This window comes from Balaenoptera acutorostrata, chromosome 14 (assembly GCF_949987535.1).
Source record: "Balaenoptera acutorostrata chromosome 14, mBalAcu1.1, whole genome shotgun sequence".
Lineage (NCBI taxonomy): Eukaryota > Metazoa > Chordata > Mammalia > Artiodactyla > Balaenopteridae > Balaenoptera > Balaenoptera acutorostrata.
This window is the reverse complement of record NC_080077.1, coordinates 87,488,928-87,514,076: the sequence shown is the minus strand read 5'-3', so window position 1 is coordinate 87,514,076 and position 25,149 is coordinate 87,488,928. Positions and strand designations below refer to the sequence as shown.

Sequence of the window (25,149 nt, the reverse complement as noted above, 5' to 3'; positions counted from 1 at the left end):
CCTATTGAAATTCTTCAATGGCTTCTTTTTTTTTTTCCTATTTTTTCTTTTCTTTTATTTCCTTCTTTTTCTTTGTTTTCTTCTTCTTTTTTTCTTTTTTTCTTTTTTCCAATGGCTTCTTAATGATCTGTGAAAAATAGGCAAAATCCATAACACAGTTGACAAAAAGTTTGCAAAATCTGCCCTCTATCTTCTTCACGAACTCCTCTGCGTAGTTATTCACCTGGCTTTCTGGATGCTGTTCACAATGCCCTCCATTCAGTCCTGCCCAGGATCTTTGTATATCTTCAGGGAACGTGCCCTTTCCCTAGGGATTTCCTATTATCGTGCAAGCATACTTGAAACCTCACTTTGTCCGGGAAGACTCCCCAGGCTCTGTAAACTCTTATCTCACAGTGTCTTGAAATCATCCTTTGAAACAATGCTATAGAATTAATTTATTTAGCATGGAATTAATTAGTTAACTCATTCTAGGGGTTCCTTTTCTAAAATATGAACTCTGTGAGTTACTGGTCATTATTTATTGTATTAATTGCTCCCTGTACCCATCTCCAAGATCAAGGTCTTGGCTTGTTGAGTGATCAATAAATACTTTTGAAGAAATAAGTCGATAAGAAGAGATACCAGACACATAAAGTAAATAGAAGTGCAGAATCAGGTAATAGTTGTTTGGGGGTTAATAAAATCTAACTGCATTCATTTAGAGTCTCTTGGTCGGGACTCATCTTCAAGGTTAGTTTTACCTTGTACAGGCACCTCAGAGATATCGCAGGTTCAGTTCCAGATCACCTCAATAAGGTGAATATCACAGTAAAGTGAGTCACACCAATTTTTGGTTCCTCAGTACATATAAAAATTCTGTTTACATTAGACTGTAGTCTCTTAAAAGTGCAATAGCATTGTGTCTTTAAAACAATGTACACACTTTAACTTTAAAATATGTTATTGCTAAAACATGCTGACCATCATCTGAGCCTTCCACAAGTTGTAATCTTTTTGCTGGTGGAGCGTTTTCCTCCATGCTGGTGGCTGCTGACCGATCAGGGTGATGGCTGCTGAAGGTCGGGGCAGCTGGGGCAGTTACTAAACTAAGACCACAGTGACGTTTCCCACATGTATTGACTCTTTCTGTCATGAACGATTTCTCTGTAGCATGCAGTGCCGTTTGATAGCTTTTTACCCACAGCAGAACTACTTTCAAAATTGGAGTCAGTCCTCTCAAACCCTTGTGCTGCTTTATCAACTAAGTTTATGTCATATTCTAAGTCCTTTGCTGTCATTTCAACAATCCTCACAGCATCTTCACCAGGAGTAGATTCCATCTCAAGAAACCACGTTCTCTGCTCGTCCATAAGAAGCAGCTCCTCATCCCTTCAAGTTTTATCATGAGATTGCAGCAATTCAGTCACATTTTCAGGCTCCACTTCTTTTTTTTTTTTCATGTTCCCTTATTTTTTATTATTTTTAATTAATTAATTAATTTATTTATTTATTTTTGGCTGTGTTGGGTCTTCGTTTCTGTGCGAGGGCTTTCTCCAGTTGCGGCGAGTGGGGGCCACTCTTCATCGCGGTGCGCAGGCCTCTCTTGTTGCGGAGCACAGGCTCCAGACGCGCAGGCTCAGTAGTTGTGGCTCATGGGCCCAGTTGCTCCGTGGCATGTGGGATCCTCCCAGACCAGGGCTCGAACCCGTGTCCCCTGCATTGGCAGGCAGACTCTCAACCACTGTGCCACCACGGAAGCCCCCTTATTTTTTTTTTAATGTTACTTTTTAAAAATATATATATTTATTTATTTATTTAGGCTGTAGCGGGTCTTAGTTTCGGCATGCGGGATTTTCAGTTGCGGCATGTGAACTCTTAGTTGTGGCATGCATGCAGGATCTAATTCCCCAATCGGGGATCGAGCCCAGGCCCCCTGCATTGGGAGCATGGAGTCTTACCCACTGGACTGCCAGGGAAGTCCCGATGTTCCCTTACTTTTATTTTTACTTATGTTTTAACTTTTTATTTTGTATTGGAGTATAGTTGATTAACAATGTTGTCTTAGTTTCAGGTGTACAACAAAGTGATTCAGTTATGCATATACATGTATCTATTCTTTTTCAAATTCTTTTCCCATGTAGGTTGTTACATAATATTAAGAAGAGTTCTCCAAGCTTCACTTCTAATTCTAGTTTTCTTGCTATATCCACCACATCTGCAGTCACTTCCTTCACTGAAGTCTTGATCCCTTCAAAGTCATCCATGAGGGTTGGAATCAGTTTCTTCTAAATTTCTGTTAATGTTGCTATTCGGACCTCTTCCCACGAATCATGAATGTTCTTAATGACATCTAGAATGCTGAATTCTTTCCAAAAGGTTTACTATTGACTTTGTCCAGGTCCATCAGAGGAATCACTATCTATGGTGGCTATAGCCTTACAAAATGTATTTCTTAATAAGACTTGAAAGTCAAAATGACTAGCAGGCATGAAAAACAACATTAATCTCATTGTCCATCTCCATCAGTGCTCTAGGGGGACCAGGTACATTGTTGATGAACAGTTATATTTTGAAAGGAGTCTTTTTTTCTGAGCAGTAGGTCTCAGCAGTGGGCTTAAAATATTGAGTAAACCATGTTGTAAACAGATGTGCGTCATGCCTGCTTCTTTGCTGTTCCATTTATAGAGCAGAGGCAAAGGAGATTCAGCATAATTTTTAAAGGCCCTTGGATTTTCAGATGATAAATGAGCATCGGCTTCAACTTAAAGTCACCAGTTGCGTTAACCCCTGGGAGGAGAGTCATCCTGTCCTTTGAAGCTTTGAAGCCAGGCATTGACTTCTCTCCAGCTATGAAAGTCCTAGGTGGTGTCCTCTTCCAATAGAAGGCTGTTTTGTCTGCATTGAAAATCTGTTGTTTAGAGTAGCCACCTTCATGAATTATCTTACCGCTACAGCTTTCTTCATATTAGCAATAACGCTGTTTCACTTTCTTCATTCGTGTGTTCACTGGAGCAGCACTTTTAATTTCCTTCAGGAACTTGTCCTTTGCTTTCACAACTTGGCTACCTGTTTGGCACAAGAAACCCAGCTTTTGGCCTATCTCAGCTTTCAACATGCCTTCCTCACTAAAGCTTAACCATTTCTGGCTTTTGATTTAAAGTGAGAGACGCGTGACTCTTCCTTTCCCATGAACACTTAGAGGCCACTGTACGGTTATTAATTGGCCTCGTTTCATTATTGTTGTGTCAGGGAGGCCTGGGGAGAGGGAAAGAGATGGGAGAACAGCCAATGGGTGGGGCAGTCAGAGCACACACAGCATTTCTCTGTTAAGTTCCCTGTCTTATATGTGCCTGGTTCCCCAAGGCAATGACGATATTAACCTCAAAGATCACTGATCACAGATCACCAAAACAAATATAATAAGCAAGAGAAAGTTCGAATTATTGCCAGAATTACCAAAATGTGAAGCAAAGACTCAAAGTGAACAAATGCTGTTGGAAAAATGACACCTGTAGGCTTGCTCCAGGCAGGTCACCACAGAACTTCAATTTGTAAAAAATGCATTATCTGTACAGTGCAGTAAAGGCATGCGTGTACTCTGCGTACAGCCTTCTCTCCTAGAAGACCTCCTCACGCTGTCTCTGCTTCTGCTTTGGCAGTTGATGGACAGTGGCAGGAGTGGAGCTTCTGGAGCCGGTGCTCCGTGACCTGCTCGAACGGGACCCAGCAGAGGAGCCGGCAGTGTACTGCAGCCGCCCACGGGGGCTCCGAATGCAGAGGGCCCTGGGCAGAAAGCAGAGAGTGCTACAACCCCGAGTGCACAGGTGAGGCCTGATGACCACATTCGAAAGATGCCTGCCCTTTAGATAATGTGACAGGATCGTGCCAGACGGTCGTGGAATCGTCAGGTAATTATACATTTCTAGTCAATGAAGCCAGTTGTACCAGAGCTCATCCTACTGTATGTTACATGAATAAAGCAACAAGATTCAACAGATTCTTAAATTAGATGAAATTAATGAGATTAGATTAAATTTTGATGAAATTGATGAAGTCTAGCACGGAGCTCGTGTTCTTTACAAGTAAAGGTCAATGTCCATTTGCAGCTTCTGACAAACTTACAGAAACTTCTGTTCATCACAATGCTCTACATTTGACCAACAAGTTAAATATTTGTATTCATTTAATTCATGGTGGTAGATTAATAAAAATTGAACAGACAGTCATGGGCCTCAGATTTTTGAATCCCCAAAGTAGTGTGCACTGGACGACTGCCATTGACCTTGACGTATTTCTTTCAGCCAATGGTCAGTGGAATCAGTGGGGTCATTGGAGTGGGTGCTCCAAGTCCTGTGACGGCGGCTGGGAGAGGCGAATGAGGACCTGCCAGGGTGTGGCAGTGACCGGGCAGCTGTGTGAAGGGACAGGCGAGGAAGTGAGAAGATGCAGCGAGCAGCGATGTCCTGGTGAGTGAGCTCAGATCATCCCCAGGGAAACACTTTGGTACCTGGGGGAAAAAAAGGATTAAAAACATTGTCATTGGTTAAAGGCCGTATTTCCTCAATGGAAGTATTGCCAATAATAAGTGGCAATTTACTTCTTTCCATAATGTATGAGGTTTTGTCTGTTTAAGTGTCATAGACTGTGTCTTCTATACATTTTTAAATTATTTGCTGAAAAATGACGTTGAAAAATGTAATAACACCAAAGTAGGCATATTGAACAATAACACGGCTAGAAATTTTTTTTTTTTTTTTTTTTTTTTAAATTTTATTTATTTATGCGAGGGCTTTCTCTAGTTGCGGCAAGCGGGGGCCACTCTTCATCGCGGTGCGCGGGCCTCTCACTATGGCAGCCTCTCTTGTTGCGGAGCACAGGCTCCAGAAGCGCACGCTCAGTAGTTGTGGCTCACGGGCCCAGTTGCTCCGCGGCATGTGGGATCTTCCCAGACCAGGGCTCGAACCCGTGTCCCCTGCATTGGCAGGCAGACTCTCAACCACTGCGCCACCAGGGAAGCCCTAGAAATTTTTGAAATTAGGTTGGGGTACTGTTTTTTTTTTTCACTCTCTTTATGAAATATTTGTTTACTGAGAACACAAAACAAGTTGCCTTAGATTATTTTACTAGAACTATAGAGACATCAGTGTGAGGTAGATTAGTAAGGAAATAAAGAGACGAGGTTGAAACTCAGAAACTTGTAAATTCTGCCATTAATCCATCCTGATGTGGGACCTTGGACACCCCCGTTTACTAGCCCTTGCCCCATTCCCACTGTAAAAGGAAATTCCTGTGAGTAACTCACTTTAAAATAACAGCATCACGCCTTAATTCATAGTGAAAAAATGGAAGTATTGCTACATTGGAGGATTTTACATATGAGCATAGAAAAAAGAGGTCAGAAATTGCCCAGATTATAAATCATATTATATTATAAGCCATATACTTTAAAAGCTCATTTAGAACAAAGACTCCTTCCTAAGTGTGTGTACATTTCATAAAATACTACTGACACACTCAAGACTCAATAAATAAGTGAAAATTCAGATTTTAGAATGATACCATTGGCAAAATTTTATAAGCATGCTGGAAAAGCTAATAGCATGGAATTTAAAAACTTCATAGCTGGGTATAAAGTTCTGAACTTAGAGAATTTGAAGACCCAGTTAGAGCCCTTGTTGCCACTAGTAACTCTTGTGGGCAAGCTTGCAGATCTTGGGCTATCTGGTCCTAGTGGGTGTGGTGACTTCAGCTATTTGAGATTCCTTTTCAGTTCAAGGAACTATGGATTTCTGTCTCTATGTAACATGACTACTGGGATTTAGAAAAACCATGGAATTCTAAGAGCTATCCAGGGATCAAAACTTTTTATTTCTCCATATTTAGAATTCTAAAGACTTTTCATGGTTCAATAGCAACAGAAACTGGACTCTAAGGGTAACAGTATATCAGTGGTATTTCTTTAGTTCTTAAAAAAGATCTAAAATTAGTTTTGTTAATTCTTAAGGCCATATGAATCCAGAATGATAAGAAGTAACCAGCACGCAGGACTGTTTAGAAGGATACCTATACAGATTAGCATCATGAAATTTCTGCTGTGCTGCATAAGAATTAAGAAGCATTAAACAAAAATATTTCTTTTGCCGAGGGAGGAATTTCACTGGAACAGTAGGCATGACTAAATAAGACCCTTTTAACATCTGAAGTTATCTGAACTAGTCTGAGCGTGCCAAGGTTCTTAACTGGTCCTTTAAAACTGACTTTTATCTGCATATATAGCGGTAAGATGGTGGTGCTTGCAATCAGCTTTATAAAGATTGCCACCTGCTGTTTGGAAAACATTTTACATCTCTATTTACAGAAAAGATATTATACCTTATTTGCTAGGTTTATTTGCTGGCTTTCGTGCTTTCAGGGAGATTGAAAAATTATCATATAAAACTGTAAACACTTTTTAGATTATATAATATATATATATTATTTTGGTATTAACCGTAACATTTTCATTTTTCTCTTTTCAAAAATATGATTTGAAATCCCCTCAAGTATGTAAATAAAATTTTTGAATTAAAATGAATTATTGAATCAGCTAAACAATTCACAAATTAGTGCTTACACAGGGGTAAAAAAAATAAATATATGTACCAAGCTTTTGAAAATATATCCTAATCTTGCACCTTCATACAAATCACATTTATCCATTAAAAATTATATGTGACTATTAATTTCAAAAATGCTTTCTGCCTCTGTAGAGTATAGAAATTTTATCAAAATAAAGGAGGATTTTTACTTTTAATATTTTATCCTTTAACTTTTCAATGCACAGCCATGTCATCCCCAGATTATTTTATCAAGAAAGCGGGATTTATAAATAACTCAGTTTTCCACGGTGGATTTTATTTATATATTGGCTTTTCAACTCTACACAATTGTTTCTCTGTAGTTAATATATATTCCTTTATGATTAGAGCATGCGTTTCCTAATTTCTGCCATTAGATTGCTCCAAATTTACACATTGACAATATAAATTTAGAAAACTTTCAAATTATCTTAACAGTTGCTAAGGCATTTTTTCTCGTTTTGTCAGTGATAAAGCCTGAACAAATGTCTCTTTTGAAACAATGTTTTTTTCTAGTATTATTTTTAGTACTGTTCTCTCTTAATTTTTCTTCCTCTTGCTGGAAGCAAATAAACTAGTATTTATTTTTATGCTTCACTTAATTTGGATACAAAACAAATTAATCAAGTTTTCCAAGAGACCCTCAGTTGTCAGGAAGGAGAAATGTAATATATGCAGATGTTTGTCTGGATAATTAATACAAATAATGATTAATCATCTGGGTTTAATCAAAAGCTGTTATGACATCTACTAAAAGTGGAAAATAAAAAATATTTTCCCATCAAGATTAGGATATTTCTTTCCTGGTAAATAGATAAAATGAAAATATTAAAAAGGGCATCAATGATGCCTCTGTCTTCATAAGAAAAGAGAATTAGAGGGATTAAAAAATTATATTATTACTTTTTAAAAATACTGCTAGTTAAGGAATAGAGTAGCTACAAGGGAGATAATTAAGTTGCCCAATTTTTAAATTGGTCAACCTCACCAAATAATGATTTCATTGATCTCAATCTTACGGTACACCCAGGCCTTGAGGGTTAAAATAGTAGAAAGTTAATAGCTCCCCTAATTATGTTATGTTGCTACAATGTGAAAAAATACTATTTTTAATCTTTCGTTGGGTTGGTTTTACCCCCCAATATTCCCCTGGTTAATATCATTCAGAAAGCAGAGTTACTGGTGATTGGCCTACATTAGCCCAGGCTTCCCAGGGTCTCCCTGCTCTGCTCCCAGGGAAGGGCTTGCTCTTTCCAGAGCCCAGTTGTAGGATGTATGACTCTTTAGTCATTAGCTGCTAAATTGGAACCTGCCATTCACAGGGAGACGTTACACTTAATTTATACATAAAATGTCCTTTTTTGGAGTCACCATTGCTTTGTCTGCAAGTGGTAAGTGAAGCCTGCAGGTTAAATGTTCTGAGAAAAACTTTGAAGCAAGGGTGCCATACCGTAAACGTGTGTGGTAACAGCAACTTAGAGCAGAGATGGAGCGATTACTGCGATACTGAACTCTAGATATTCATCCCAAGGGAAGTCAGCAGGGACGCTGTGGGCTCAGACTTGTCTTGCACATTGTGATGCATTTGTGTTGGAATTTGGCCCCCTGTAATGTGCTGACTATAAGCCCTCAACAGCCCCCCACCCCTCTGGAGTGACTGTCTCTGCAAGATTGCTCCACAACAGAATTATGTCTTCTTTGGAGACCAAGAGAGTCGTTCATTTCGTTTCTGAGTAATTTTCCTTCAGTAGGAAGAAAGCATCACCATGCTTGCTTCCTTTGGGCTCCTACCTTCTCTGAGTGCCTCTCTGCATTGCCCAAGCTGTGCTTCTCAAACTTTAGTGGATGAATCCCTTTTAAAATCGCATCAAAAAAAAAAAAAAAATGCTTAGGAATAAACCTGACCAAGGAGGTGACTTATATGCTGAAAACCATAAAACATTAATAAAGGAAATTGAAGACGATTCAAAGAAATGGAAAGATATCCCATGCTCTTGGATTGGAAGGATTAATATTGGTAAAATGGCCATACTACCCAAAGCAATCTACAGATTTAATGCAATCCCTATCAAATTACCCATGACATTTTTCACAGAACTAGAACAAATAATCCTAAAATTCATATGGGACCATAAAAGACCCACACTTGCTAAAGCAATCCTGTGGAAAAAGAACAAAGCAGGAGGCATAACCCTCCCAGATGTCAGACAATACTACTATAGTCAGACAAAAGCTACTATAATCAAAATAGCATGGTATTGGCACAAAAACAGACATATGGATCAATGGAACAGAATAGAGAGTCCAGAAATAAACCTGCACACCTACAGTCAATTAATCTACAACGAAGGAGGCAAGAATACACAATGGAGAAAAGTCAATCTCTTCAGCAAGTGGTGTTGGGAAAGCTGGACAGCTGAATGTAAATCAGTGAAGTTAGAACACACCCTCACACCATACATAAAAATAAACTCAAAATGGCTTAAAGACTTAAATATAAGACGTGACACCATAAAACTCTTAGAAAATAACACAGGCAAAACATTCTCTGACATAAGTCATACCAGTGTTTTCTTAAGTCAGTCTCCCAAGGCAATAGAAATAAAAGCAAAAATAAACAAATGGGACCTAATCAAACTTACAAGCTTTTTCATAGCAAACCATAAACAAAACAAAAAGACAACCTGCAGACTGGGAGAAAATATTTGTAAATGATGAGACCAACAAGGGCTTAATTTCCAAAATATTCAAACAGCTCATACAACTCAATAACAACAACAAAAAAATACAACCCAATTGAAAAATGGGCAGAAGACCTAAATAAACATTTCTCCAAAGAAGACATACAGATGGCCAATAGGCACATGAAAAGATGCTCAACATCACTAATTATTAAAGAAATGCAAATCAAAACTACAGTGAGGTACCACCTCACACCAGTCAGAATGGCCATCATTAAAAAGTCTACAAACAACAAATGCTGGAGAGGGTGTGGAGAAAAGGGAACCCTCTTACACTGTTGGTGGGAATGTCAACTGGTACAGCCACTATGGAAAACAGTATAGAGGTTCCTCAAAAAAAAACTAAAAATAGAGCTACCATATGATTCAGCAACCCCACTCCTGGGCATATATCCAGACAAATCTATAATTGAAAAAGATACATGCACCTCAAACTTTAGAGGACAAAAGAATCACCCAGAGGGCTTGTTTCTTTTTTTTTTATTATTTTTTAATATTTATTTTATTTATTTATGTGGCTGCACCCACTCTTAGTTGCGGCATGCGGGATCTAGTTCCCCGGCTAGGGATCAAACCCGGGCCCCCTGCATTGGGAGCGTGGAGCCTTAACCACTGGACCACCAGGGATGCCCCCAGAGGACTTGTTAAGACAGAGATTCGTGAGCCAACGTCCTCTGCCCCAAGGTTCTGATTCCGTAGGTCTGGTCCAGGCTTGGGAATCTGCATTATAACAAGCTCCCAGATGATGGTGATGATGCTGCAGATTACCTCTTGGGTTGCACCAGCCTCGAGTATAAGTAAGTAAGTAACTAACTAACTAAATAAATAAATATTAGTGATAAAACAAAGAGTGGAAAACAGTTCTCCACCTCAGCTCCACTGTTGAAAGTTGAGATATCACCTGAATAAGGCTGCAGAATTTTGTCTTATCCACACTTCTTCATAAATAAGGAGGGATTGTTTCTGGAATCAGTTCATAATGAAATACAGACAATGCATGTCAAGTCTCCCTACCCAACTCTTGTTTCAACCCAAATAAAACAGAAAAATAGGTCAACTAACTAGCCGCGGTAGACAAAGTAGGATGGTTTAGGCAGAGCTGCTCGGTTGTACAGCACTAGTGCTCCTGTTTTGTGGGCAGCAGGAGGGGTATCACTGGGACCTGTCCGATGTGAGGCTCCGCCCCACCAGGACACAGATCTTCTGTAGCAGGAGTGAGCTTTCACTGCTCCATCCCCCAAGGCTCTGAGCTACTATACACACACAGGTGGATAATATCTGGGCTGGGTGTCAGGGAGGAGGATGGGGTCTGAGCTCACATCGACTTAAAGTTCTCCTCAGTTCCCAGTTGGAGGAGTGGGGAATTAATTAATCACTATCAATATAAATATTTTGTCTCTGTTAGAGACAAGTTAAAAAGTTAGACTTCTAGGGCTTCCCTGGTGGCGCAGTGGTTGAGAATCTGCCTGCTAATGCAGGGGACACGGGTTCGAGCCCTGGCCTGGGAAGATCCCACATGCCGCAGAGCGGCTGGGCCCGTGAGCCACAACTGCTGAGCCTGCGCGTCTGGAGCCTGTGCTCCGCAACGAGAGAGGCCCGCGCATCGTGATGAAGAGTGGCCCCCGCTTGCCACAACTGGAGAAAGCCCTCGCACAGAAACGAAGACCCAACACAGCCAAAATCAATCAATCAATCAATCAATCAAACATACGCATCTGATTCAAGATCCTCATTAAAAAAAAAAAAAAGACTTCTAAATTGTGTGGACCACCGTATTTTAGGGTTAAACGTAATCATTCTTGGAAACCCAAATATGTAAGTGTAAAATTTACATATATTAAAGAGAAAAAAAAGCATACTGGGCTTCCCTGGTGGCGCAGTGGTTAAGAATCCGCCTGCCAACGCAGGGGACACGGGTTCGAACCCTGGTCTGGGAAGATCCCACATGCCGCAGAGCAACTAAGCCCGTGCACCACAACTACTGAGCCTGCGCTCTAGAGCCCGCGAGCCACAACTGCTGAGCCCGTGTGCCACAACTGCTGAAGCCCGAGCTCCTAGAGCCCGTGCTCTGCAACTAAGAGAAGTCACCGCAATGAGATGCTCGTGTACCGCCACAAAGAGTAACCCCCGCTCAGCACAACTAGAGAAAGCCCACGCGCAGCAACAAAGACGCAGCACAGCCATAAATAAATCAATAAATTCGTTAAAAAAAAACAAAAACAGCATACTAGTCTCTATTGAAATATTCACATACAAGTTGGCACCTGCTTTACATTTTTGATTCCAGACCACAAGACGAATCACTACTAGTGCTTTAAAAAAGCTCCTATTTCATTAGAATTGCTATTAGTTTTGCTGTTGGATGTTATGTGTATACCCTGTAAGGAACTATATTATTACCTGTTCAGTTTCAAAAGGTTAAGGCAAGTGTTTCACTGCACATTTTTGGACATGGCAAGTAATGTCACACCCACACGGTTCATACCAGCCGTTCACCTGAAACCAACCTCTGAGTCCAGTGGTGGCAGTACGTGGCACTAGGGACTGACTTTTCTCCTCTGCAGTGTCCTATTTTTTCTTGCTAAGTCACCTCAGATACACTCCAAAAAGTAGGGAAATAAATTAGAACTTGAAGGTACCCCATAGGGAGAGAGGCCACCTGGTGCTTAACCAATCTCCAGGGAAGCGTCCCATCCTCCCGAAAAGCTGGGGTTTCCTGACCTGCTCCAGTCCGAGATTCTACGGCAAATCAATTCAGCGTTAGAGGCAGATTTAAGGGAGAACCACTGGGCTCTGACATAATCAGTATATATGCCAGATAGTACTCTAGGCCTGCTAGTCAAACCCGTTGCTATGGAAATAATTATTATCATAATTCGCCTTATCAGATCGCTCATCAGATGAAGCTGGGAGAAAACTCGCACAGCTTCTGCACAGCAGAAACTTAACAAGCAGTTTGTTGTAATCCTGTATGACTCTACCTTGACCAGTTTAGAAATATTTGGCTACGTGCTGATCATTCGCAAATGGAAACAAAATTTAAGCAGCACGTTTTACCTTTTTTATTTCTTCTTTTCAGTCCACATTGTTTTGATAGTAAAAATAAGCATATTTTAAGAACCACTTAATGATTTTTAATGAATAAAACGAACCTTAATGCAATTAGTAAACTCCTTTTTGGGTTTAAGGTTTCCCAAGACACTAAACCTGAACGTTAGCCCTTGGCATTTCTCATCCCCACTTATTTTCCTCCCCTCACACATCCTGACATGTGAATGGCCCTGAGATCCTGCCCCTGGCGCTTTGGTTGCTTTCTCTCTCTCTCCAGCTGTCACCTGTGTGAGAACTGTCACCTAACAGACCTTTCCAACTGGGGTATCAAATCAGACCCTTATGCCCCCAGGGGAGCTTTTCTGTCTGAAGTTCTCCCTCCTTCTTTCCAACCTCTTTCCTAGTGGGAAAGTCCACCTGGGTCAAGTCTCTCCTCCTGGGGCCCTGCTTTCTCCTGCCCTGGCCACTGCCTTCCAGCGGAAAGAGTCTGGGGAGTGTGGTCAAACCAAGGTTGGCTTGGGCCTCATTGTCCTGATACATTAAATGGGATAATGATACAGGCCCAGGGGATTGTTTCAAGGATGCAGTGATAGAACACTCTAGACTAGAGTGATTAAAGTGCAGTCCAGGTCTTCTATGTCCATTACCCATATCATGACATCAACCCCACTTTCTAATCTCTTCCACACAGGTTCTTATCTGATGATTCTCCCCTATTCATGGCCTTAGTCATGTGACTCGCTCATTAAAAAACTTCCGTGGCTTCTGGTTCCCTGCCCGATTCCGTGCATACTGAGATCCCGGGGATAGTAGTGTCCCCATCAGTGGCTCATTTATACATACGGCAAATCTCTGTATGTAAAGCAAGCAAGCAGACGCAGTCTCTGGTTCCTGGATCGAGAGGCACGTATTCTGTCCCTTCTCTGTTGCTTGCCCTCCTATTCACCTGTACTCCCCTAAGTGTCCTGGGCCCTCATCTTCACCTACTGAACTAGGAGCATCTTGGGAGCCCAAGCCATTAGAAGCTGTCTTCTCACTTAGGCATTCTTTCTCCCACAACTTCATGGGTGCTCTTTCTTTTTTGAACCTTTATAAACTTGCTTTGTGCTTCCCTTATGATATATTGCTATTATATTTTCTTTTATATATATATATTTATATACATCTTAGCTAGAATTCTAGCTTATTGCAAATGAGCTATATATTTTCACTTTCCAGATCCCCTTCTCTGCATTGACTATAGCAGGTCCTTAGATATATGCCCTTTTGAATGTATTTATTCCATATCATAAGATCTATAACTGGACTAATGAAATCATCTGTGTAAAAGCATGTAAATACACTTCAAAATGACTATGATAGTAATACATTTTAATATATTATGAAATTAATTTTTTAGTTTCTTTCTGCTTTTTTTTTTTTAATACTTTATTTATTTATTTATTTATTTATTTATGGCTGTGTTGGGTCTCTTAGTTTTCGTGTGAGGGCCTTCTCCAGCCGCGGCAAGTGGGGGCCACTCTTCATCACGGTGCAGGGGCCGCTCTTCATCGCGGTGCGCGGGCCTTTCACTATCGCGGCCCCTCCCGTTGCCGGGCACAGGCTCCAGATGCACAGGCTCAGTAGTTGTGGCTCATGGGCCCAGCTGCTCCGTGGCATGTGGGATCCTCCCAGACCAGGGCTCGAACCCGTGTCCCCTGCATTGGCAGGCAGACTCTCAACCACTGCGCCACCAGGGAAGCCCAGTAATACATTTTATAATCTTACTTTAGTCTTTCAAAATGCTGTTAGATTACTTAATTAAAATTTGAATGGACAGTTTTAGCGCAGCTACTATTTTTATTTTGCAGTTAGAATTTGTGGCACGATCCTTCCTTCTTTAGAAATAAATCATCGAGATGTTGGGGGCAAAAAAAAAAAAAAATGTAACTTTCTATAGCAAGTTACTCAGTTTCCCCAAATCTCAGCCCAGCTTATTCTTTTAGGCCAGAGCTCCTCAAGGTGGTCTCGGAGCCATTTTGTCGGGCTAGCATGGGTCCCAGGTTTGCCCAAATGGGGATTCTTAAGGCCTTAGGGCAGCTCACAAGACAGGAGGCCGTGGCCCGTGGCCTTGAGCCTGAAGCAGCCTTGCCCATCACCCTAATGTGCCTCCAAATGTTATCATTTGCTCCATCTGCCGTGACCTGGGGAAGGCCGTGGAGTGCTGTTATCCTCAGCAGTTCCTAAAATGATGTAAGAAGGCAAGTAAGCACAGCACAGACCTCACGGGTACTCCAGTATAAAACTTTGTCTCATGAAAAGATAGTTACTTAAGAGCTATTCCCCACAGTTAAAGTTATGTATCTTTTTAATTATTATTTAACTTTGCTAACAAGTTGGAAGTAGGGTGACCTTGTCTAAGTCGAAATATAGAATTTAAAAAATACTAATTCAGAATTTTGGGGTGTGTGTTATGTATAACACATTGTCAGACCAAGTACTCAAACAGACAACCTGAAATGCACACTGTTCGCTAGGGAATTCAAAGTTCGTGGTTTGCTGACTTCCACACTTGGAAACACATTTTTGCAAAATACTTACGTACTTATTTTAGTGCAACAAATGCTTAGAGATGGTGTAACATTCTCTGAAAATGGGCTGAGAGAGATGTTTGATGCACTGAGGTCCACCACCTCCTCACTGAGCAATTTCTCTCTGCCTTGTTTTGCCCATGTTTACAGGGATGACAATAATTGCATCCACTTTAAAGGTTATGACAATTATTTGAATGAAAATATTTAATGTGCTTAGAAGATTGCCTAATTCATAGTATGTGTAAATATTGCTGTTGTAACGGTGTAGCAACTTGAGACTGATAACCATCCTTCTCTATAGAAGGAAGGTTATTATGAAACACATCTGATAAACACCCCTCTTTTTCCCTTCAGCCTTATTAGTAGCGCCATGAAGTCTTCACATGTGTAGGGTCCACTGCTGAATTAGAGCTGTAAACTGTGTGAGCACAGAGGCTGAATCTGTCTTACTTACCTCTGTACCCCCCAGCACAGGGGGTTCCCAAAACATAAGAATTAATGAATTGCCAGCAAATGAAATTTGAAATATGGGGTCATGCATCGTGCATATTTTTTTTTTCTTTTCTTTTTCTGCCTGCAGCTCTACAGTTTAGAATTAATTTCTCTTTAATGCTGAAATTCTAGCATAAGTGGTAAAAACTAATTTTCCACATCAAATTAATTTAAGCCCTGTATAATTTTTGCTGTTTTTAAGAGACAGAAAATCAGTTTGAATAGACAGATTAACAGCTAATCACTAGGTAATTGCCACCTTGTTTTAAGGGCACATGCTAACTACGTACTTGTGCCTTCAACTACAGTTGTATCTTACAGATGGGTTTTTATATCTTTGCACTAGTGAGAGCGAACCGTGGGATCTTTCCGCTGATGAACAGAGTCGTGTTTCCATTTTGCTGAGGCATAAAAAAGCAAGTGCTTCATATTGCTACACAATAATATGTTTTTACTTTGAGCACAGCCGCGTGGCCTGAGCTAATTATACATTTTCTCATTTACAAAGTGCATGCAGGTAGCATTAAACAGAAAACAAAACAAAACAAAACAACACAAAACAACATTAACACAAATCTCTATCTCCAGCTTTTGCTTCTCTCCTGCACTTTCGTGTCATATACCAGCCAGCTTTTTGCTACCAGGATGCGCTCAGGTAGCTCACACTCAGAACTGTTTTCAGCGTCTTCTCTCCCAAGTCATATCCTCCCCGTGTGCTGTCGCTCAGGGTAGGGCACACCAGACTCTCTCCCTGGATACCTGAGTTTCATCTTTACTCCCTCTCTCGTCCTCACCTCCTACACCTGCCCTGGAGCTGAGCCCATCCCTCCTCCTAAACACATTTGGAATCCACCCACTTCCTGTGATTCCACAGCCCTTCTTCCCCAGTTACACCCTTTCGATTGTCACAGGCCTCCTTGACGTCAGTCTCACTCGCCTGCAACCCACTCTCCAAACTGCCGGGACAGCATTCAAAACATGACATCTATTTCCCTCGCCCTTAAGTTCACACCCCTAGTTTACATCGTCATCCTCACCCCCTCCTCCTCCTGCAGTGACCCACCTCTGTCCGGCCTCAGCTCTCCCAGGGGAGATGTTCCCAGTGCCTTGGATGGACCAGGCTCTCCTTGCCCTGGGTCTTGCCACGTGTGGTTCTCGAGGCACAGTTGCCCATCCTTGGTGGTTGACTCCTCCTTGTCCTTCACATCTCAACTTGGACATCCTTCTGGAAATCCTCTGCTGGCCTGCTCACCCCTAAAGTACCCCTAGAGCAACCGGGACTCCTCTGGTCATAGTGGGAACCTGACGGCACCGTAATGTCTCTACTTCTGTGGCCCTCGACATCTTGGAGTTGAGATGCTCTGTCTATTCCTTTTTTGTGCAGTACTTCCCAAGGAGACTGGGACATGATGGGTGCCCAAGCATTTGTAGAATGAATGAGTTCCATTCCTGCCACTGAGAAGACCCCAGGAAGCTTCTCACCCCTGGGGACTTCATAAACCTAAGATGGAAGAAAATAAATTGTCATTTTAATATCTAGGCTGTTTTGCTTTGGGTATGAGCAGAAATAGACCTGTTTTCTGAACTAAATTTTTTTTTTTAAGATTTAATCTTCAAAGATGCCAAATCACCTTTGATGAAATATTTAAAGCAGCTGCGGGATTTGACATTCCTTCTAAAAAGCTGAAAATCCTGAACCGATTTGCAACTTTGAATCTCTGATTCCTCTGTCATCTTCCCTTCGTATCATTTGTGTACTGAGTTTCTATCTACAAGAAGCACGACGAATCCAAAGTTTCATGCATTTACAGAGGAGAAAACAAAGTTTGCTGACTTCTCTAGGTTTAAAACAATTACTATGATTTTTTTTTTTTCTTTGGTCTGGTTAAACTACCTCACATTGATTGTCACCAGGTAAATGGGAATTAATACTTACTTGAGTGGCATGGTTGGAAAAGTACCTGCTGAATCAGCTTCTTCCTTGACCGGTCAGGATGTATGCAGTTCATACCAGGGGCTTCTGAACAGGGTCTCCTCGGCCCTTACCAAGTCAGGCACAGCCCTACCAGGTCAAGTTTTGTAAATATCCAGTACCATGGAAACCCATTTTGGCTAATTTTTAGGAAACCTACGGTAGCTAACTTCTCTCTCTTATTGACCTTAAATGAAAATGACTACCTACTGCTGGCCTATTTCACACACACACACACACACACACACACACACACACGAGTCCTCAGTACTTTGCAAAATCATCCTCATTCTCTGTCATCTTAAGCACTGGAGTCCTGGAAAAATAGATCTTCTGAACGTATTTGGTAGTTTTGGGTTAAAAGCACATGTGTGTCTATAGTTCCCACTGTCATTTACCAGGACTTGTAAGTGCTAAGTGCCGTTAAGAACGAAGCAAAACAGAAAAAGCCCTGTCTTCCTGGCGCTCACATTCTAGCAGGAGCAGGCTAATAATAATACGACTAATAAATAAGGAAGGACACCGGGTAGCAGTGTACGGTGAGGCGTGTCTTGGAGAGCAGCTGGGCAGAGGAAGGGCTGGGGTGAGAAGGCGGGATTCCAGAAGAGCCTGAAGGCAGCGGAGAGGAGCCATGAGGAGGTGTAGGGAGGGAAGGGGGAGGCGTCTCCTGGGCAGAAAGAACAGGTGCACAGGCTGTGGGGTGAGGGTCCTCCTGGAGTGGAAGAAGCCCCCGGGGGGCAGTGAGAGTGGACGGGGGGGGGGGGGCTGAGGAAGGGGCCAGACCGAGGGGCCTTGTAACTGATGCTCCTTTCACGGCTCAGCATTGTACTTACACGGAAAGAAGAACCCTCCCCCCAACGTGGTACACCCTTAAAAAACAGTGGAGCGCTCACCCATATCCTGCCTTGATTTTGAACCTTGAAATCAGTTTCAGGTGTGGGCCCGGTAAACTGCTCGCCCTGTTGGCTCACCCGTGCCATCTAGTGGTGAACGCTTGCAATTACCGGATTTTCTGACCCTAAGGTGGGCGGGGGCAGGGTGCACTTGTGGGAATAACAGTACGTTTCCAAGGGGGGAGGGGGGTGATGAATTGGGAGACTGGGGTCGCCATGTATACGCTAATATGTATAAAATGGATAACTAATAAGAACCTGCTGTATAAAAAAATAAATTAAATAAAATTCAAAAAAAAAAAGAATTCAAAAAAACCCCACAAAAACAGATGAATGGATAAAGAAAAAAAACCAAAACAATACGTGTGGAAAGCTTTCTGAAAACATACAGGGAAATGAAGACCTCCGGGTGCAAATTGCTCCTTCACTGGCTTATGTCAAGCCTGAATCAGAAAAAAAACCCTGAAAGCTATAGCAACAAGTTTTATGAAATGTACTTCAACGTCAATGGAACTGAAGAAATTGTCTGAAAACAGAAAAAAAAGTACAAGTGAAGTGAAAGATTACAAAGGAAGAGTGAATGAGGAAAACATTGAGCAGAAGTTGGATATAGATAAACAAAAAGAATACTGAAGTGTCATAGTAATATCAGGTTAATTAATTAATTAATTCTATAGAATGATATCGAATTAATTAATTTTATAGAATTCAACTATGGAATAAACTATGCATGATGCATTTTGTGAGTTTTAACATGTATTATAAGTTTCCTTTTCATATTCAGTAGTAGTTTTGGTTGACATTTACAGAAACACAATTATCATCTGTTCCAGTGTTGTCCAGTGGGGCAGCTTTTAAAATTTAAACTTACATTAATTCAAATAGATATATTTAAAACTCAGTTCTCAGTCTTGCTTGCCACATTTCAAGTGCTCGATAGCCACATTGACTAGACGTCACCGTACTGGACAGTGAAATTCCCACTTCCGTCACTGCAGAAAGTTCTACTGGATGGGCTAGTCTATTATATTGTTTCCTCAGTAAAACTGATGTACTCGACAAACATGTTCTGAACACCTACTATGTGCGAGACAGCTTAGCAGTTCCTTACAGCAGATTAAAGAGAAATAAAGTAAAGCATAATGTCTCCTAAAGGGCAAAATTTAGGAATTGAGGAGTTCCACACTGTAACCAGATGCTTTCCATCCATTGTGAGAAGAGATATAATACTTGTATATTCAGTGACTGAGGTACCAAGGAAGGCCCCCCAGAGAATACACCATTTAAGATGTGTTTTAAAGATATACAGGAATATTACCAAAAACAAACAAACAAACAAACAGAAAAACAAGGAGGGGAGAGAGTATCTTAAGTAGCGGATATAGCTTTTGCAAAGTTAGGGAAGTGTAAATTGGTGTGGGGTATCTGGAGGGTGACAGTTAATTCTGTGTGGCTGGTCCATGGGACAGTAAATGTGAATCATAATTGGAGGGCGAGGTTAGGGCTTGCTGGAAGGGCCCTTTCATCGCAGCAAGCACAGTCCTCTTTAACCCGTCAGATAACTGGAGAACCATGGAAAATTTTATGCAGCAAGTTATGGGGTTACTCTTCATTTTAGAGATTACTTTTTTGATGTGGTATAAAAGAAGGAAGTTGCTGGAGAACTGTAGCACTTTACACCCTGCATCCCACACGTAATTAAAAAATATATATTTGGAATCCAAAAAAAAATATCAATTCACCTCTCTGTGCCTGCCTGTTTTCCCTTTTGATAAATGGGGCTAATAGTGTCTGGCTTATAAAGTTGTTGGGGAAAATTAGATGAGCCCATTCATGTAAGACTGTTAATAAGGGCTCAATGCTATTACTGTTATTAAGGGTTTGAAATTATCTAAGGAAAGCATTTAACATAAGGAAAATGTAAGGGGTGGATGATTCTGCAAAGGATGAGGGGAATGAGACAGGGAGAAAGAATGGTCCAAGTGCTTGGTGGAGGCCTGAGAGAGAAGAGCTTTCTAAGACCCTAAAGAAAGGATTTCCAAGGAGGAGGGGGAAGTCAATATAAAAAGTACTGCAGGGAAGGTTTAGTGAGTGATGACCGAGGTGAGCGTATTGGGTTTGGCCAGTAGGAGATCACTGGTGGGTGAGGAGGGGACATTTATGAAGACGGGCCTGGTGAAGGTTGGATCAACTGCTAATCCACCCACCGAGCAAAGATTCCATGACTCGGAGACAGGAGCCTATGGGTTTTACTGAGAACCTAGATTTATATCCATATATAAATGTAAACTCAGCGTAAGGGAGATTATCTTGAAGAATTCAAGGTAGCGAAGAGGGTGTGCGGGAGTCAAGGTTCTAGAATCCAGTTCTGCTGATACCTCCACCAGCTCCATTGCCTTAGATGAGCCTCTTCTTTGGGGGCCCCGGTGCTCCCATCTGTAAAGAAGAAGGAAGTGGATTAGGTGATATTCAGTGCCACTCCCAGTTCTGAATGCCCACGAGTTTCCACCACTCATCTTATTTCAGGTAATTATAAAGTGAATATTATTTCAAGATGGCAATGTCTCAAGCTGCATTCTTCACCTACTAACAACTGCAATGGGTCCTAATGAGGTCATACATTCTGAAGTAGAATTAGTATCGGTAGAATTAGATTAGCATGGGTTCAATAGTATATTGTCCCCAAAGGAAGAAATTGCTCCCTGGACATCACACTCCTGTATATATTAGATACTTGTTATTTTGTAGGTCCTTGTTTACTTACTAAAGGTATTTCTATAGCCATATCGTCATTCATGTATTCACTCAACTTTGAACAACTTCTGTGTGCCAGACACACCTTTAAGTGCAAGATACAGAGATGAGAGGACCCAACTTATCCCAGGCAAGTTGTGAGGACAAATATCAGAACATATAAACGGCAATTCTGTGTGAAAGCACAGCAGGAGTTCTGTCTGGAGAAAGGACTGATGTGTTCTTTCAGGTTTAATACAACATAGACAGACCTTCTTCTTTCACGAATTCTTTGGCTTTCCATGAACATATTTCTGGTGTGCATCTGTTATTCTTGAAATTCCCTTTAACTTGCTTACCTCAGTAACCAAATGGAGCTTTTGAAAAGCATAAGGCTAAAAGATAAAATCTGTTAATTTTTATATAATGTAGTATGATTGGCATCATACTTATATGAAGAAATAAAAAGTTACGTGTTTTTGCCCTTTATGTTTATTTACTCGTATCACCTACAGTTAATAATTCTGATATGGCTTTCAGTTTATTAGAAATCACTTTATTGTATGACATCCCCAAACTTTATGAATATAGGTGAATACTGGAAAGATTTTTATGTATATGCTTGAATATAATGTTCAATTTATAGGCAAATCCAAATGACCTTTTTAAAAAGCCTGCACAGTAAACACTTTCCAAAGAAAGTACATTTCTGTGAGGATTTTGTAGATAATGAAATGAAAGCTAGTGGTGTTTTGTTTCTGAAGACATCTCTGACATTTCAGTAAACAATACACTTTTAAGAAATGAAAGCTCTCTGCAGTCACAGAGGTGTGTTTCAGGATTGCTTATTGCCAACATTTAAAAAATAAACACCACCGGCATTCAAGTCCCTCTGTTCTAAATTGCAGCACCTTATGAAATATGCCCAGAGGATTATCTGATGTCTATGGTGTGGAAAAGGACTCCAGCAGGAGACTTGGCCTTCAATCAGTGCCCAATGAATGCCACAGGTAATGTAGGATGAACCTCCAAAGTTGACCACCCACTAATAGCAACATGCTGTGTTCCTCACCATGCTTTGTCCTATGTCCAAAAATAAATCTGTCCAATAAGCAGTTAATAAAGCAATTTTAGTAAAGGGCTTCCTAAGTGGAGCCAATGAAGAGACCTGGAAAATCTTGATGATGCAGTGGTTTCTCAGTGTGACTAATATGCATTGTAAAAATAATCAAAGTAACAATTTCACATGCATGTTTGTTAAAAGCGCGAAAATGTACGAACCCAGGTTTTCAGCCCGCCTCCCAGTTCTGTGTCACCTCCCAGCCTCCCTGTCATAAAGCTCTCTGTTTTTGTGACTCGCAGGCACCGCTAGCAGACGCTGCTCGCTCAGTCTTCACGGAGTGGCCTTCTGGGAACAGCCGAGCTTTGCAAGATGCATATCAAATGAGTACAGACACTTGCAGCATTCAGTAGGTGCAAAAGCCAGCTTTAGTACTTGCTCTGTTTATTTTTTGCTAATGATCGCTGTGTGAGAATTTAATCTTCTGCTATACAATCAAATCAGTAAAATCTCTGAAAAAAAAAATGCCTGAAGGAAAAAAGTCTGTGCTAGAAAGCTAATTTTTATGTCAGTGCTAAACTGTTTTGTTCCTAGGGTTTGGGTTTTTATGGATCCTGCTTGGATCCTGCTATTTAAATGAATGGATTCCTTGTCCAATGAGGGAAAGGCGTGAATAAAATCTGCTACTCAGGCTTATCTATAAGAGTTAAACTATGTATTATGATTGGCACAAATCTGTGTTACATAGTACATACGACTTATTTCAAAATACCGTACATTTTAAAATTAAATTCTTTAGTACTTTAGTAGATGGGAAATGATAAAGCTGTGTCATGTAGGTATCAAATTTCTCACTGCATTTTGACATTAAGACACCAAAAAAAAAAAAAAAAAAAAAAGACAGCGTTATTGTATCAGAGAAAATTAGCTGTTTGCAAAAGATTATATGGGACAAATTTTCAAAAATAGCCCCTCTTCTCCCACACATCATTGAATTATTCACAGAGTATGCTGTATGAATATTTCGAGCACAGTTAAGTGTCACTTGGTATTTTACGAGTGCAAGTCATTATCATTTTCGGAGACTGATGTCATTCATCCTGACAGTCGAGAGAGCTTCCTGCGTGAACAAACATCGCGGGGCTCAGAACAAAATACGAGCCGGAGCCGCTGGAGAGCCCAACGTTGGCAGGGATGCTGTTCAGTTAAGAGCCTTGAAGTTTTGTTGTGCTTATGTTTTCTTTCCATCTTCTTACAGTTGCTCACAAATAAGGCTTATTCTTAAAAAAAATCCTAAAGAACATTCTTGTTTGTGGATGGAGAAGTAGCTTGTACAATAAGAACGCTTCTTAGTGAAGTAAATGTATTTGATTATCAGAAAAACAAAAAGCACATTTTAAAAACATCTGAAAACCAAATGCTGTCTAATATGCTTACTGACCAAATCAGTAAGTAAACTGATGATTATTTGGCTACACAGACCCTTATTTCTATTATTGTGTGTATGTACATTCATATATATACATACATGTTATTGTATATATATATATACATAAATACTGATTACACACAAATACATATGTTTAATAAAATATATTTATGTGCATATCAGTATTTGGTGATATTTGGCTTCACTGAGCCTTATTTCTGTCAAAATTGAAATATTTCAGAATTAAGTATATATATATATATATATATATATATATATATAACCAAGACTTTCTTATGAATTTAATTTTTAATGAATTTTATTTTCCCCTAATTTTAGACATTCAACTCTGTTTACTTAATAATATGCATATTTAGTTCTTGTTTATTCATGGTAATAAATATGAGAATAATTGCATGGATTAAGTAAACCATAGGTCAATTCTTACAAATTTGTTAAGAATGAATAATATCACTTGTTGGCAGAAAATTTTTCCTTCCTAAATTCAGTGTTTTGCACAATAGTATTTAAATGAGTCTGCGTTCTGCGAGTACAGGTCATCTGATAATGGAGAGAAACAGAAACGCTCAGTGAAACAGGAGAGATGGTCTCGGATTGTGAGTCGCGTAGAAATCACGCAGTCAGTGCTAGGACAGCCAATGTGTCCGTGCCCGTGCTGACCTGCAGACAGAAATCAAGTGTGTGATTTTGTAGAAAAAGGAGCAGCCTCAGGGCATTCAGCTTCCACAGAGGACCAAGCACTCAGCTGGGCACTTTCACAAATTAACTTCAGTCCCCACCACAACCTGCAAGTGGACATCCCTGCCCCAGGTTGAAGCTCCGCTGGGGAACAGTCCAGTTACCTGAGGCAAGGGTGAAATCTGCATCCCAGGTACAACTGTTCCAAAACGTAACCTCCTTTCTGGAGGCCTCACTCCCTCCTGAGCCTTTGATTTGAAATCCTCTGCCCTAGATTCTGGTGCTGGGGGCACCTTCTTCTGGTGGTGTGTCCTTCGGAAAAGTCATGTGATCTCACTCAAGTCTTGGCTTGCTATTTGCAACTGAAGTCGGTAGCCTCATCTTAGCATCTCTGGAGGTTTTGAGGAAAAGTAGATGAGATACCGTATGTGAGATGTTTGCAAAGCAAAGAGGTTTGTAACTCTGAGGTATTAATATCTACAGGTAAAGAAAATGGGTTGTGTAAAAAAATTATCTCCGTAAGAGTCAAATTTTAGAACTCAACAAGTTACTAACTTGAACTCTTCATGTGGAAAAATACAGATAGATATAGATGAATGGATAGATAGGTAGGTAAGCAGATGGATGGATGGATGGATGGATAGGATTGATGTCACATGTTTTTTTTATTTTAAATCAAGCGAGGGTTTTTTAAAATAAATTTGTTTATTTATTTATTTATTTATTTTGGCTGTGTTGGGTCTTCATTGTTGGGTCTTCATTGCTGCGTGCAGGCTTTCTCTAGTTGTGGTGAACGGGGGCTACTCTTCACTGAGGTGTGTGAGCTTCTCCTTGCGGTGGCTTCTCTTATTGTGGAGCACAGGCTCTAGGGCCTGCAGGCTTCAGTAGTTGTGGCATGTGGGCTCAG

At 40.7% G+C, this 25,149-nt stretch overlaps 1 protein-coding gene across 3 annotated transcripts in view; it reads left to right on the top strand.

Annotated features, from left to right (window-relative positions):
* Positions 1 to 25,149, top strand: part of ADGRB3 (adhesion G protein-coupled receptor B3) — a 794,502-nt gene that overhangs the window by 326,738 nt on the left and 442,615 nt on the right. For all 3 annotated transcript variants that reach the window (XM_007166663.2, XM_007166664.2, XM_007166665.3), the window contains 4 exons: positions 3,642 to 3,806; positions 4,284 to 4,448; positions 21,963 to 22,064; positions 22,417 to 22,523. In XM_007166663.2, coding sequence (XP_007166725.2) covers positions 3,642 to 3,806; positions 4,284 to 4,448; positions 21,963 to 22,064; positions 22,417 to 22,523 — 539 coding nt within the window. The remainder of the gene's footprint in view (positions 1 to 3,641; positions 3,807 to 4,283; positions 4,449 to 21,962; positions 22,065 to 22,416; positions 22,524 to 25,149) is intronic.